Source organism: Mauremys reevesii, linkage group 9 (assembly GCF_016161935.1).
Source record: "Mauremys reevesii isolate NIE-2019 linkage group 9, ASM1616193v1, whole genome shotgun sequence".
NCBI lineage: Eukaryota > Metazoa > Chordata > Testudines > Geoemydidae > Mauremys > Mauremys reevesii.
In genome coordinates, this window is record NC_052631.1 from 75,684,089 (window position 1) to 75,698,889 (window position 14,801).

The following is a 14,801-nucleotide window of genomic DNA, read 5'->3' on the forward strand; positions in this document are numbered from 1 at the left end:
TTGTCCTACTACTGTCACTGTAAAGATGTGGGATTCTAGCACATTCTTCTAGCACTGATATATGTAAATTAGGATTTCAATCTAGGCTAGTAAAAAGGAACTTTGAAGACTAGGGAAAGAAACAACAAAACACCATGTATGTCACATATTCAAGGATTTATTCTGAAATTGAACTTGATTAGATTTCAGATTAAGAAGGAAATACATTTCCCAAGATTTTAAATATTCACAATATTTTCAGATCAAAGAATATGTCAGCAAAGAGAAGTCTTTAAAGATATTTAGGAAATAGAAAAATGTACTACTCCAGATATGGGTATAAAGGAGTGAATTCAGTTTATATAAAGATTTGAACAGTTTTAATGCAAAATAATAGATTTTCATGAAGAAGAAATGATGGAGAGGAGTGGAAACATATGGAGATCAGATTCTTCATGTTAAATATGTGCTACTGCAGAAGAAATTATTGCAAATCACTACATCAATGTTACCTTACACTGGTCAGACTAGAAAACAATTTATGGCAAAGGAAGAGATGGCTGTTAGAAAATGCTGAGTGCAAAGAGATTTCATTTAATTTGGCAGCTATGTCCTAAAAATAGAAAAAAACTGGAAATGAATGTGCAAATTAAAGATATTGCCATGTGTTACTAACTGATGGTCCTAGTGGTCTTTTTATAGGGTCTTCCACTGTAAAAAACATAATGCTTAAAATTAAGAGAATTAATAACCCACTCATTAAGTGCTGCTAGATGCATTTCTGATACTTTCTAATCTTTTGTTTCCATCTAGCCATTAATCATTATTCACTGGATCATTTATTTCACTTAGCTGAAGTTTATGTATACACAGTATATTTTAATTACATTAAATATTCTTTGCAATTAAGTATTATTTATTTTCTTTTTCACTTACTTCTGATTCTCCTAATCCTCCTCCTCAACAGACTGCTTATATTTTCTCTTGTAGGTTGTCTGCAACATCATAAAAATAATGGCCTCCAATATCTTTTCACTTGCTTAGACTTTACATGTATGAATTTTAATTGCAGCCTAAGCTGGCTGCTAAAATACATCCCATTTTTCCCCTACTGATTTTTATACATTTTATAGACACTCCCCAAGACACTGTGTATTCCTTCAATTTGTCTTCTTAAAGTCAAATATTTTCAAGCAACTGTCCCCACCAGGACATAGGCTTATTAGCAATTTACATCTCATAAAGATTACAAGCGGTGCCCTAAATGCTTTCCACTTTCAAGCCTATGTATCATACTTGGCTCATTTCCAGTGATTAGGTCCAGAGAAGGGCCTGACTATGGAGATTTGCTCAGGCAGCTGTGATAAGGAAGCAATTCTACACCATCTCTAGGAACTTGCAGATTCCCTTAGTTTTTTTCCCTGGCTATCATTCCAGTTATCTGAGTAATTAAAACACCTCCATGGTTTTATAAAATCCTCTCATGATCTATCTTTTCAGGATGGAGAAAGAACCAAAGCTGAGAAACATATGGGTCACCTCATTACCTCTCACTGTACTTAACTTCAGAGCAAATGGTCTTTGTTGTCCATGCCAAAATGTCACTATTATTTCTCCCTGCACACCTAAGCTCCCTCAGGCATTCTGTCTTTCACTCATGCATTTATTCTCCCTAATCACTGTAACCCTAGTATTTTAAATTGTCTCATTTTCTTACATACAGACTGTATACTTCTAATTCAGTATATTATCACATGGGCTCTTCATAACTGTATCAGACAGATTCCCTTTCCACCCCACATTTAATTTCCTTCTAAATTCCACCTTTACTTTATCTTATTTTCACCTTCCACCTTTACATGTGGGACTCTCACAAGTACCTATGTTACTGGATTTTTTGAGTTTAGATTTTTTAAAGGAGAAATATGTTCCATGATCATGTATATTAGTGATGCTTTTCAGTTTTAAACTGGACATTATTTAGGGTTTGAAAATGATACATTATCATCTTAAGCAAGACACAGATGACACAGGGAAGACCACCCAGGGCTTGATTTTCCCACTACCTTTCAGCTATTGCAATCCTTTTTAAATGCAAAGTGGATGTAAAATTCTATCAGAATGAGAGTACAGGTATAACAGACAGCACAAGATACAGGGCAGTGGAGAAACATATAAATTGTTTTTCACTTAAGTTACTTACAACTTAAAGGCCAGACTTTAGATGTCTGTGCAGGTGAGCAAGTGGGGAACACAAGAGGGTGTCACACCCCTCGTGATCCTGTGCAAGGGCCTGCCATGGTGTAGATGGGAGTGAAACCAACACGCGCTGTTAATGATAGCCTTTCAAAAGGGAGAAGGGTGGGGTGCTGCCCAAACACCAGGGTAAATGCATGCAGAAGAGATGCCTCTGCAATGTGCATTTCCAGGGAACTGCAAAAGTTCTGGCTCGGTGACCCACACTGCAGATGCTGAGCTGAACCTATGAGGCACAATTTGGCCCTAAATAAGTCTCAGATAAATTTAGGTATTTTTGAGTCTCTTCTGTTTATTATATTGAATAATGTGCCCGAGTAGAGACAGAATGGAATGCCACACTGATGCAGACTGCAAGCTATGGATCACATAGCATGGGCACTGCCAGCTTTTAAGCAGAAATCCCCACTGAAATCAATGAAGAATTCCATCTTTAAAAAAATCAATGACCCACAGTATGGCCCACTGAATGGATGATGTGCAGAGTATAAAGTAGAACTGATGTTTATTGATGCATGGAATTTTAAGGCCAGATTGTACTCTGCTACATTACTGTGCATTTGGAGTAGCTATACTGAAGTCAGTGTATGCAGTGCTGTTGTAGCAGTATTGGTCCCTGGTTATTAGAGAGACAAGGTGGATGAGGTAATATCTTTTATTGGACCAACTTCTAAGATATTAAAAGATATTACCTCACCCACCTTGCCTCTCTAAGGTCAATGTAGTAATTCAAGATATGCACAGATGTAACTGAGATCAGAATCTGTCCCTCAATGATTACATGAATTAAAAATGAAATATCAAGAATCTACAGGAGTACTCAAAATTGATAATGATAGTCTAATATAAGAAAGTGTTATGCACAAGATGTATGGTTTGATTAGTTTTTCTTATTCTGTTTCTCTCTTTTCTAAAGGATTATATATATTATGTTATTTAATATTAAGGTAGTGTAAGATACCATTATTCAAAAAGCAATGTGGTACTATTTACCTGTAAGTAGTTACATTTATAAATGACAGGAAATAACACTTGTAAGTATGCTTTTCTGAGCTTTATTTTAATTCAGGCTCTATAGCCATGCAATGCAGCATATTTAGAAAAATCATGTAATGTATTTATGCATATGTCATAAGGGAGTTTTATTTTTCAAAGATAGATAGCAAAGTGAACCTAGACATTTCAGATTAGACTAGCCATCAGAATACAAATGTTCCATTGTCCTCCAGCCATTACTGACATAGCTGTAGCTTTTGACAGTTTGCCTTGTATTTAAATCCTAAACAGATGATTGAAGTGGAAAATGTCATCCTGTCCCTTTGCCAGCATGCTCCTCTGCATGATTTAAAATCCTTGCCTATCTACATAAATATTTAGTTCAATTCCCACATATTGGGCCAGATCGTCAGCATGATAAAACAGCATAGTTCCCTGTACTTCAATGGAGCTCATTTTATTTACATCTGCTGATGATCTGATCCAACGTTTCTAATTCCACCACTCTCTCCTGCTCACCTTGCTACCTTATAATGCACTATATAATAGTCCTTACTGCACATTCCTTCAATCTCTTCTCTATACTTTTTTGTTTGACCTACTTCTTGTTTATATAGTGATAAACTAGTTGCAAAATTTAGTTCCCAAAATTTTGATTCAGGCTGCTTTTAACAAGGTATCTCTTAATTGGTCATTAACAAGTGTTCTATTTTTAGGGAGATGGTGTTCTCATCCACACTTTACACCTTTACAGTATTCAGATACTAGGGTCATGAAGACTGTATAATAACCTATAAAGCATAGCATAGCTTAGCTCCCAAATTCTTGTTAATTCACAGCAAAAATACATCAATGCACAGGTGTTCTACTGAGGCAGCAATTAAACTGAAACCACAGAACAAAGAGAAGTGTACAATCTCACACTGTAAGAGTGTATTAAAGCAAAAACGTGTGTGACAACTTGCATGTAGTATGTAGACATTAAGGCACCAATCCTGCAATAGGGTTCCAGTAATGTGGACTGCTGCTACCCCTATCTTATATGGCTTCAAAACAAGCACCAGTGAGGCTATGGATAAGTTCCCCTGCAGCTTCTCTTTGGATAAATTTCCTGTCACCTACCCTTGAAGAGAAGGTCTAACATTTTGCGTGTGTAACGATTCTCACCGGAAGTTGCCAGCAATGATTAAATTTGGACCTTCAGTACCAAAAGCACAGGATTATTGCTTTACCTACAGGATTACCTCTTTTAGCTGGTAGCAGCAGTAGGCTCTTTTCCTGCATATGAACTACCCAATAGAGAGTGGAAGAACACACTTAGCCTGTGTGTTACACATTGAGATTTAGTTAGGAACCCTGTCACTTTCCAGTTTCCCAATTTCATAGGCTGAGGAAGAACATCAGCATCCCAAAAGATCTAACTAGGAGATATAGTTGGAATTTAACTCTCCCTCACAACTTTACATGGTATAGCAGGTGGCCTTTCATTCTCCCACCTGTTCCTTGAAGCTACTTGTCTGGTTCCAAAGTACTTCCCAAATAGGGAACACCGGAACAGGCTCAACCGCCTTCTGGTCCCAAAGGAGTTGTAAGACCTGGTCACTAAAAGAGTTGAGTGTAATATTTGCTAATTTGCTTCATGTACCTGGTGCAAAACCCAAAATACCTTTCTAATGATAGCTCTTTGTTACTGTATACTCATGTAATGCCTCATACAGAAGATGTACAACACTTTTAACATTACATCCATACAACGCCCATGTCTCAGCACTATAATAGTAGGGGACAGTATTACTGCACTATGCAGATTGATCTTTCTATGAAGGTGTCATGTTGCTTCCACACGTGTTCAAAAAGCAGATGCATATTACAAAGCTAGCTTTTTAGCTATATATTAAAACACTGTGCAGACATTTCCATGGTGATTAACTTTTGTCACTATGCTGAGCACTGTACTATTAATTCTGATGTATGGTTTAACATAAGGTTTGATGCTAGTTAGTACATAACTTTGGTTTTTGAAACGTTAATTTTCAAGCCAAAGTTTACAGAGATAGCGGCAAAATGAGATGTAATTATCTTGCTCTAAGTGGGCTAGAAGTTCACAGTCATCTGCAAAGAGCAATTCTTTAATAAAAGCTTCCAACGCCTTCATTGATTAATGTCTCTTGTCTGCATGAAAGAGTTTGTATGAGAAAAATCTAACCTTTACTCCCAAGAGCAAGTTACAAGTTGCTGAATATAATAGGTCTGCAAAGAAAAGGCCAAATAGAGATTGGAGGATGATGCACCCCTTGCTTAATACAATTTGCAGTGCTGAAAGAATGAGTCTCTTCAGTTTGCACACACTTGCCCAACTGTATGTTAATGGAGTTGTCAGATAATGCTGGCCATCTGATCCAACCATTCACAATTTCTCAAAAGCTACAATAAACAAGGATGGTAGATTGTGGCAAAGGCATTTGTCAAATCAGTAGAGACTACGTAAGCATTTTTCTATCATTCCAATAATATTCTTGAATGGCAAAAATTCATATCAGTAGTTGTTCATTATGATTACAGCTTGCCCCATAACTCTGGGAGTACACTGTTTGTGATTTGTCCACGGGTTGATTAAGAACACTTGTCAATATTTTGTTTGCAATTGAGAGAAATTAGATTTCTCTGAAATTACCAGTCACCTTTTGGGCCTTTTTGCTTGAGAATGGCACCTTTAACTGTTGTATTATTGTTTATTGCTCCCAAAACTTGCAGAAGTATTAGATTAGATGGTTTAATCATGATGACACATCGATATTTTTAGTTCTCAGCATGTATTCCCTAAGACCAAAGAGTCTTACAGTTTTTAATGTTGCCATGCCTTATATTGCTTTATCTTGGGCATTTATGTAGTACTTTTCCTTGCAACATCTTGCATCAAGTATGTCACCTTTGAAGTGCCACATATAGCCACTTTTGATAAAAAATACAGAAATCAGTGAAGAATCCTACTTTTGAGATGCTCACATCATAGTTTTTTCCATTTTTCCTGATGGTTAGCTTGAATTGGAAACTTAAACCACCTATAATATACAAAAGAGCTTAGCCCTGTGTATAAACACATTGCAATGACTCATTTTATACAGTAGAGAGTTGATCCAGATACAGATGGTAGGAGCATCTAAACCAGGGGTCGGCAACCTTTCAGAAGTGGTGTGCCAAGTCTTCATTTATTCACTCTAATTTAAGGTTTGTGTGCCAGTAATACATTTTAACGTTTTTAGGTCTCTTTCTATAAGTCTATAATATACAACTAAACTATTGTATGTAAAGTAAATAAGGTTTTTAAAATATTTAAGAAGCTTCATTTAAAATTAAATTAAAATGCAGAGCCCCCCAGACTGGTGGCATGCCATAGGTTGCCTACCCCTGAGCTAAACACTTATTTTATAACCTTGGGTCATCTGAAGTGCTTAATAGTTTTGACTATTTCCTTGAGCGACTAATAATTTGGATTCCTGATGGTATTACTAGGTTGAAAAGGTCATGTATCAAGCAAGACTACTACAGTATATACCTTACTCAATGAGCAATATTGGTTACATAAACAAAAATGCTTCTGGTAGAAGTGGTTAATAAGCAGCATTTTTCATATGTTAACAAAAATGGCCCTTCTCTAACAATACACATGTATCTTACAATGTTTAGCGTTCATCCTTCAAACACTGAATGTTTGGAAAATATTTTGTACAGAAACCACATTAGTTTATACATATTTTCAAAGCCTCGAATTAGTGATTCTGTTCATCTAAATTAAAATTCCTTCCCGATCATAAACAGATTTCTGATTGCACAAAGAATAAGAGTATTAGATTATAAAACTTTATTTTTCCATGGCACTATTATTTATAAAGCAGCTCACATAAATTAAAACAAGTAATGTACATAATAGGAATTCCCTGCTGTCCTCCACAGCAGTGGTGAAAATATTCCATGCAACAATTAGATACACATCCAGTGTCGACCAATAAAAAGTTAATTTGATAATTTGAAGATCTTAGGCCACATCTTGTCCAATACAAATAAATCTCTGTAAATATATGGCACCAAATTATGCTCTAATCTATACACTGCTGTGCAGACCCATTGATTGTGATGGGGGCGGGATAGTGAAGAAAGTCAGAGAATTTCATCCTTGTCTCTGCTTCCTTCCCAACTGTGCCTCCACCCAGGTTTCCTGACTCTAACTATTCATTTAAGTCCTTCCCAGAGAATATATTTGTTCTCTTCTCTGCTGCAGTCCACATCTCCTCCAACTCTCATCTCCTCCTCTCCCATTGTGTCTGCCCACTGCAGTCTGATGGCAACAAACTTACAGAGAGTGGATTCCTCTGTCCATGCCTCTTGATTGAGACAGAGGAGCATGTAGCTTACAGAAACTCTTTACCCTGCAGCATCTCTCTGTAGAGGTTAAGAGGTTTTCTTTTCTTTGGTAACAGCTCCATGAAATTACATAGGATATAATAATATTAACTAAGATTTATTAAAAACAGAGAGAAGACGGGGGTGGGCAGTAAGATGGGGGCAATCTTTGCCATAGGGGCTTATTTGTTGAGGGCGAGGCTGGGCTCACGTAGCCTAGTGGGGCTGTCAGTCTATTTCTGGTGCCCAGGAATCTGAAAAAGAAATTCCTTAACTACCAAGTCCCTCAGGAGAGAACCCAGGCCACCCACTCCACTGGGTGGCAGCTCAGGGCCCTCGAGCTAGATAAGTAGGGTCATGGTTCTTCATCTCTGACAATGCCCTGAACTTCTTCCTACCTTCCCCTGGATATCTGCAGGATGGAAAAAAAGTTTTAAAAAGTGTTTTCAACATTTAGTTTCTGTGGTTGTGGTAGGGTTTTGCTCTTTCCTTGACTGTAGATAACTGCGGCCATTAAAGGATGTTGAAAAAAAATCTTTAATGGCCCACAGCGGGGTGGATTGTTACCAGTACCGGTGAAAATTCGGATTCAATTTCCTAAATGCACAGCAGATTATTTAAGAAAGAATCACACAAGCGGTAAGAGGTTATTTAATACATCTAATAAGCCTCAATTCCCCAAGTGTAAACCCTCAGTTACTATGCTGGCCTTACACAGTATCTTGATTGGCAAACAAAGCAAGTTAGCTACCAGTCTTAGAGAGAGACTTTTTTTCTTCTCTTCCCCTTCAGGTACTTGGTCTGTCAAATGTCCCCTGAAGCAGGGTCTTGGTTACCCTGAGGCCTTCTGGTTCAAAAGTCCTTCAAAAGTCTCTCATAGCAGGGTCTTGGCTACCCTGACACACTCTGTCTTACAGCATCATAGACCCCTTCAGATGTTAACTGGGGAACTAACTAACTCTGTTTAGCATATATACCTCTTGTTTTCAAAGGAGTCACATGTCTCAGAAATATGCCCTGGGGGTGTTTCATTACTGGATTTTTCTAATTAATATTTTAGAAGGGACTGCAAAACAGAGACCAAAGATCAGTCAATGTTTACCCTCTCATCAATTCACTTGAGCTCTTAGCGTGGTGTCATCCAAAAGGGTCATTTTGACCCAGGTCAGCCTATGCCAAGCTCACTGATGACATGTTTTTGCGTTTTCTTTACTTGGTGAGCTGGTCATCAGCTGATATGTTCCAAAGTTTCATATTGAAACACACACACAGAGATAGAGTCTCAATTAACCATTTAAGTGCAATCTCAGCACTCTCAGTAAATTTCCACATCAACTACCTGATACTAAGAGAATCCTGCTCCCAGAATCCTCTAGTAAATTCAGAGGTACCAAACCATACCAAACTCATGTTCTCCACATTCATTCATATCAATCACAGTAATTCATAATAATTTGGCACCGTCCCAACAGAGGATGTTCATAATCTTAAGGTTAAAGTGTGATCCACTCTAATTTTGAAAGGCCTACTGTTCAGCTTTATTCATTTGAAAATGTTTTCTGGTGACTGCCTGTACACATATACTGACAAACTCCCAGATGAGGAAATGTCACTTTGTTTCTTCACATCATGTTTCATAAGGAGATGTTTGACTAGGTAGGTCACAGAGATGCAATTGATTTTTTCCCATGTGTCAGAAAAGAGTCAACAATATCCTTGAATTCAGTCAACAGAAAGTAACATTTCTGTTTCTTCTTTATATCTTAATGTAAGAAAGGGAAATAGCTTTTAAATGATTTAATGAATTTTCTTACTGAAACCCATCCATGCAGCCATATGAATGAGAAACTTGTACTGTGAAACACATTAAAATATTGATGCTTAACACTACATGAGCTTCAGAATCCAAAGTCTCCATTATACACCCAGAAATTAATACAAAACTTACATGTTAGGAGGCAGATCTCCAGTTAGCTGCAACTCTGACAATTCACATCAGTTCAGGATCTGCCCCTAGAAGTTTGATCACCCAGGTACCTAATATCTTCATCCTTTTCCAACAGGAATTTATAGTATTGCTGAAGTTTTAATATTCAGAATTTCAGTTTGGAATTGTGTATTTTGTCTTCCTTCATAACACGAACGCCATTTTATTTTGCTAAGTGGATTTTATTTGATCTAACACATTCCTCCCTCTGTAGCTTTACAGTAAGAGTGTGATTTTTTTTAAAGTGATGGACAAACCTGAAAAGATGCAGTCAGATGAGTATCCCAAAGTTTGGATGTTTCTCCGCTATTTAATCAATCATGTCTGAGCCCTTTTAGCTGAGAAATCAGGTCAAAACTACTCTGAGAAATAACTTCTTGTGCTTCCTTTTACTACTTCTGCTTAAAGCCAAAGCTAGGAACAGGCAGGAAAAAATGACAGTTCAGTAAGCCACCTCAAACACCAGAAACCTTTTGTTTAAGCAGGAGTAGGAAAGCTAAAAGTATACTGGGCCTGGAACAATGGAAATGTCCCCCCTTTCTCCCAGACTCAGAAGTGGGTGGGGGAGGTGGGATACCTGAGCCAGCAGGGAAAAGAAAACCCTTATCTCTGTTAAATTGTACATCCCATTCCCCACCTTGTGAGCATTCAGTGCTCTTGTGGTCTTGTGGAGCTGGGTCTCCGGGCTGATTGGTGGGACAAATGGGTTAGCAAAGCCTGGTGGCCCCTGTACACTTAATGGGATTATTTATAACCCTTTTGCCAGCCCAGGGAACCACTGTGCAAAGGAAGAAAAGTTTCCCCTTCAGGATTAAAGATGGACCAGGTCTTTTGGGCTTTGCTCTGAGCATCATGCTAGTTGCCTTTTGAGGCCAGGAAGGAATTTTTCCTCACTACCAGATTGGCCTAGACACTGTAGCATTTTGGCCTTACTCCTGGGTCCCGATGGGTAAATTAGGTTGTGAAGTTCACTTTTTTCACAACTTTGCTGATGCCCAGTGCAGGTAATTGATCGATAAGAGTCCAGTTACCTGATAAACTGGAATTGGAAGCAGATTAGAGGATGACATCTCCTGAAGAAGGTGAGAATGGGGTTGGAGCCCCTAATGATTGATACCTGGAAACACAATCTTCTCTTCCCCAGCCATTACCACTCTGATGAGGCAGGGTGGTGGGATCTCAGAAATGGTGCTGAAACCAGGCAGAACATATTACAATAGAATGACCTGCACTATGAATTATTGGCAGATAGTTGCCAGATGTGTTGCTTAATAAAATTGCTGCCTAATTAAACCATACTCTTGATGTCTTGTCTTTTTTTTCCCCTGTAGTGTTCAGAACAAATTCAACTCCCCTCATTAGGAGAGTTGGCAGTATATGCTATGCATACCACCACATCACAGTCACAGTTTTCGCTTCATAAGTTGTTATCTCAAATACTAGATTTCACTGCTAGTAGTGTTATTTCCAAGTAATTTATATCAAGTAGTCTGTAGTGCATTTTGTAACTCACATAGAAAAGGTATTAAATGTGAACAAGAGATTTTAATCAATAAGAAGCTTATACTGTAATTGTTGCAATGTTAACATATGACTATGACATTGACATTGCAAGAAAGTTATTGGGAATCAAATCTGTTCACTTATGAGATCATGATTCAAAATTTGGCTCTAGCATGATTGACTGACTTTTTTTATGCAGATCACTGGGTTCCTTCTCAGCTAAGTGTGCTTGGCACTCAGCTGATTTCATAACTCAGTACAATCCAATACAAATATAGATACATGATCAGAAGTTTACATTTGTCAGTCCTATCTTAAAGCCCCTAAAATTATACACTGGAAGAAAAATTCTAAAATGAAATTCATGTAGCATTTTATTCAACAATGAGAATGCAGGCCTATCAGCCAATCATGTGAAAAAGTCAGTCGGAAAACTTAACCTGGACTTTCTGATACATCATTCTCCCCAAGGGGTTGGGTCCTGTACATGTTCTGGTTCTCCCAATTTTCAAGGAAATAAGCAGATTTGAGACCACCCATGCAAAGTGCCAGCCCCACCAGGGGGCTTCCCTCTTCCTACTGGCAACATGGCTCACACAAGAGCACTACTGTCATAATCTCGGCAATCTTCAAGGAGTCTTTGTACCTACTCCATCTCCAAGGAGGATATCAGCTGAGCATATGCCGTTAATGCTGTGATGAGCAATCATAACTTCCAGTGGAAAATCTCCTGAATGTAGCATGGATTTCCTAAAATATACTGTAGAATACAGTAGAAGCTGCCCAGCTCAATACTCTCATCCCTCTGACCTGAAACTCTACAGAGCTCTTACTGCAGTGCTTAAAACAGAGACGTTCTGCCGTTTTGATTAAGTGAGGACAAAGTTGCTCCAGGCCATCGCCCTCTGGAGCTTTTGATGAAGTTTCCATTTTTTCTTCTTCCTTACATACAAAATTCAGAAAAAAAAAAAGGATGACAAGAGAGCATTGTGCAATACCAAAGTCCCTGGCTGCTACTTCCTCCTCCCATCATCTCCTTCTCAAACAACCCCTCTACTTCCAAAAACACCTGCTGCCTTTCCAGTTAGCAAGATGATCCTGTCCCTAAAGTTTTATTTTGCGATTAAACTTTACATACAAACCTTAACTTCCCAAAATGTTCACAAAAAAAAGTTAATTAAAAGGATTACGACCATAATCAAAGCAAAATTCTGTATGTTCGTTAATTTTTTTTTTTTTCACTCCAGTATTTCAACTTGCAAATATCTAATCTTACCTTCTGCATAACAGAGGCCATAGAACCTCACCACGCATAATTCAACTAGATTGTAATCACATGCACTTAGGCATTCAATCAATCACTTATGTTTATCCCTTGAAATGAGATCTAAGATGGAAACAACATGGAAAAATTCTAATACTTTCTGTGTCCTGTAAATGTAAATGAACTTAGTGATTGGCTGAACAAGAAGTAGGACTGAGTAGACTTGTAGGCTCTAAAGTTTTACTTTTCTTTCAGTGCAGTTATGTAAAAAAAAATTGTACATTTGTAAGTTGCACTTTCATGATAAAGTGATTGCACTACAGTATTATGAGGTGAACTGAAAAATACTATTTCTTTTGTTTCTTTTTTAAAGTACAAGTATTTGTAATACAAATAATATAAAGTGAGCACTGTACTTTGTATTCTATGTTAGAAAAAACACCAATATTTAAAAAAAAAAATGTGGTATTATTTTTTATTATTAGTGGAATTAAAACTGCAAATTTATTTTTAAATTTTTTTTCCTTTGATGAATGAAATATTTTAATATTTTATTTAGTGTGCTGCATCAGAATCAAGAATCATGGAGTGTAGTACTAGTCTTGTATTGCTATACATATTGAAAAATTCTTGCACTGGCATACCTTTCTCCAGCTTTACACCACCACATCCAGCCTTGATAAGTACCCAAGTGACACTTAAAAAAAAAAAAGTTGTTTGTTTCTGTGTATACACGTACGTGCTAAAAAAAAAAAAATGGCCCCAGACTATTCATTCATCACAAAACATCCCTCTTTTTTTACATAATTTACTATCTCTTGTATCCAAGTTCCTCTGCCTCTGAGCCTTACCTGGAGAACTTCAGACAACATTTGGTTATGGTGGTGGTTGTTTTTTTTTTTAAGATTGGTGCCATCATATTTAATTTTATCAACTGGTAGGAGGCATTTTAAGAGAAAAAAAGTACAGTACATTATTGGCACCCAGACAACTTGAACAGGGCATATGTAACTCAGTAACTTTTCACCAGCCAGAAAATAAGTTGCTTTCTTTTTGGCTAGCAAACTGATCACATGGTGTCAGTATTTAATGTTTAGGGTAAAAGTCTATTGTGATTTTGCAAAAATGGTTTAAAATTAATTTTAAAATCATCTTCCAGTCTAATTAACACTGCTTCCACAATTTCTGTATTAACTCCTTGAGTGCTGGCATGCCTTGCACATGCAGGAACTATACGGTTTACTGCACTATGGTAAAGTTCAGTGGAATGTGAGGGCATATGGTATACAATCATTGGGCCATAAGGATGCCAGTGCTGATCATGCACGGCATATGAATACAGCACTCAAGAAGCTAAAGGAGACGACAAAGACAATCTATGGAAAAAGACTAAAAATAATATTAATGTTTTCAGAAGGAAAATGGTTAATTCATTTGTACTTACAGAAGCGTCTGCAAACACATCCTATTTTGAAGCAATAAGGAACAATATTTAAGTAAGGCAGGAATTGGTAAAGGTGCTATATTTCATGCAGTCTTCATTATCTTAGCTCTGGCTAGGAGATGCATAAACCTATATTATTAAAATGAATGTCCCCAAAAAGCAGCCTACTTACCAATGCACAGAGCAGATCAACTGCTTCTAAGATCAATTCTTGGTGTCCAATGCGAGTGACTCCCAGTTCTTCAAGTTCTTGATGAGTGATGTGCAACAGCTGTTCTCCATTGATTTTTTCCCTTTCAAAATTTTTAATGTATTGCTGGAGGCAGTCATCAAGGCCTAGTTAAAAAAAATAAGCATGTTCAGAGAATGATGGCCAAGAATGTCAAATCTGTAATTCAGTCAATGTACAAATTCTCTTTGGTCCTGAGAAACACTACAGTTTTCATATTTTTAAGGATGAAAGTGCTTTATAAATCTAAGGTGATTGGTTGACCCTATAGCATGGTGAATACTAGATGCCAATATGGTTTTTCAGCCAGTAATACTTCCACCATTTTTATTTTGATTTAGATATAATTGAAAAATATCCATCGTGGGCTATAAGCACCTTAACCCAAAATTAAAATTACAATCAAATCAAAAGCAAAACCAGCAGCTACTCCTATCTTGCAAACGAGAAAATGACCAAATAAAAAATTAAGCTCAGAAATTATTTTTTTCCTCCATTAAACGTCATTTTTATAGGACCTTTGTGTCTTAGTAAGCAGATGGGGAATGTAGCATGCCCTGAAGGTCGAACTATTATTTCTTTTCCAGATGATGGAAAAGCATTTCCAAAACTGAGGGCCCTTTACGGAGGACACCTTGCCAAAACATCTTTCTCTTATGAACCAACAGAGCTCCAGCTCAATGCCGCTGCTGACTGTTTCTGTCTCAGGGTACGTCTACACTACGGGACTATTCCGAATTTG

The 14,801-nt window shown here is 37.3% G+C and overlaps 1 protein-coding gene across 5 annotated transcripts in view; it reads right to left on the reverse strand.

Annotated features, from left to right (window-relative positions):
* Positions 1-14,801, reverse strand: part of LOC120371899 (connector enhancer of kinase suppressor of ras 2-like) — a 581,536-nt gene that overhangs the window by 343,939 nt on the left and 222,796 nt on the right. For all 5 annotated transcript variants that reach the window (XM_039488337.1, XM_039488338.1, XM_039488339.1 and 2 more), the window contains one exon: positions 14,003-14,166. In XM_039488337.1, the coding sequence (XP_039344271.1) occupies positions 14,003-14,166 (164 nt within the window). The remainder of the gene's footprint in view (positions 1-14,002; positions 14,167-14,801) is intronic.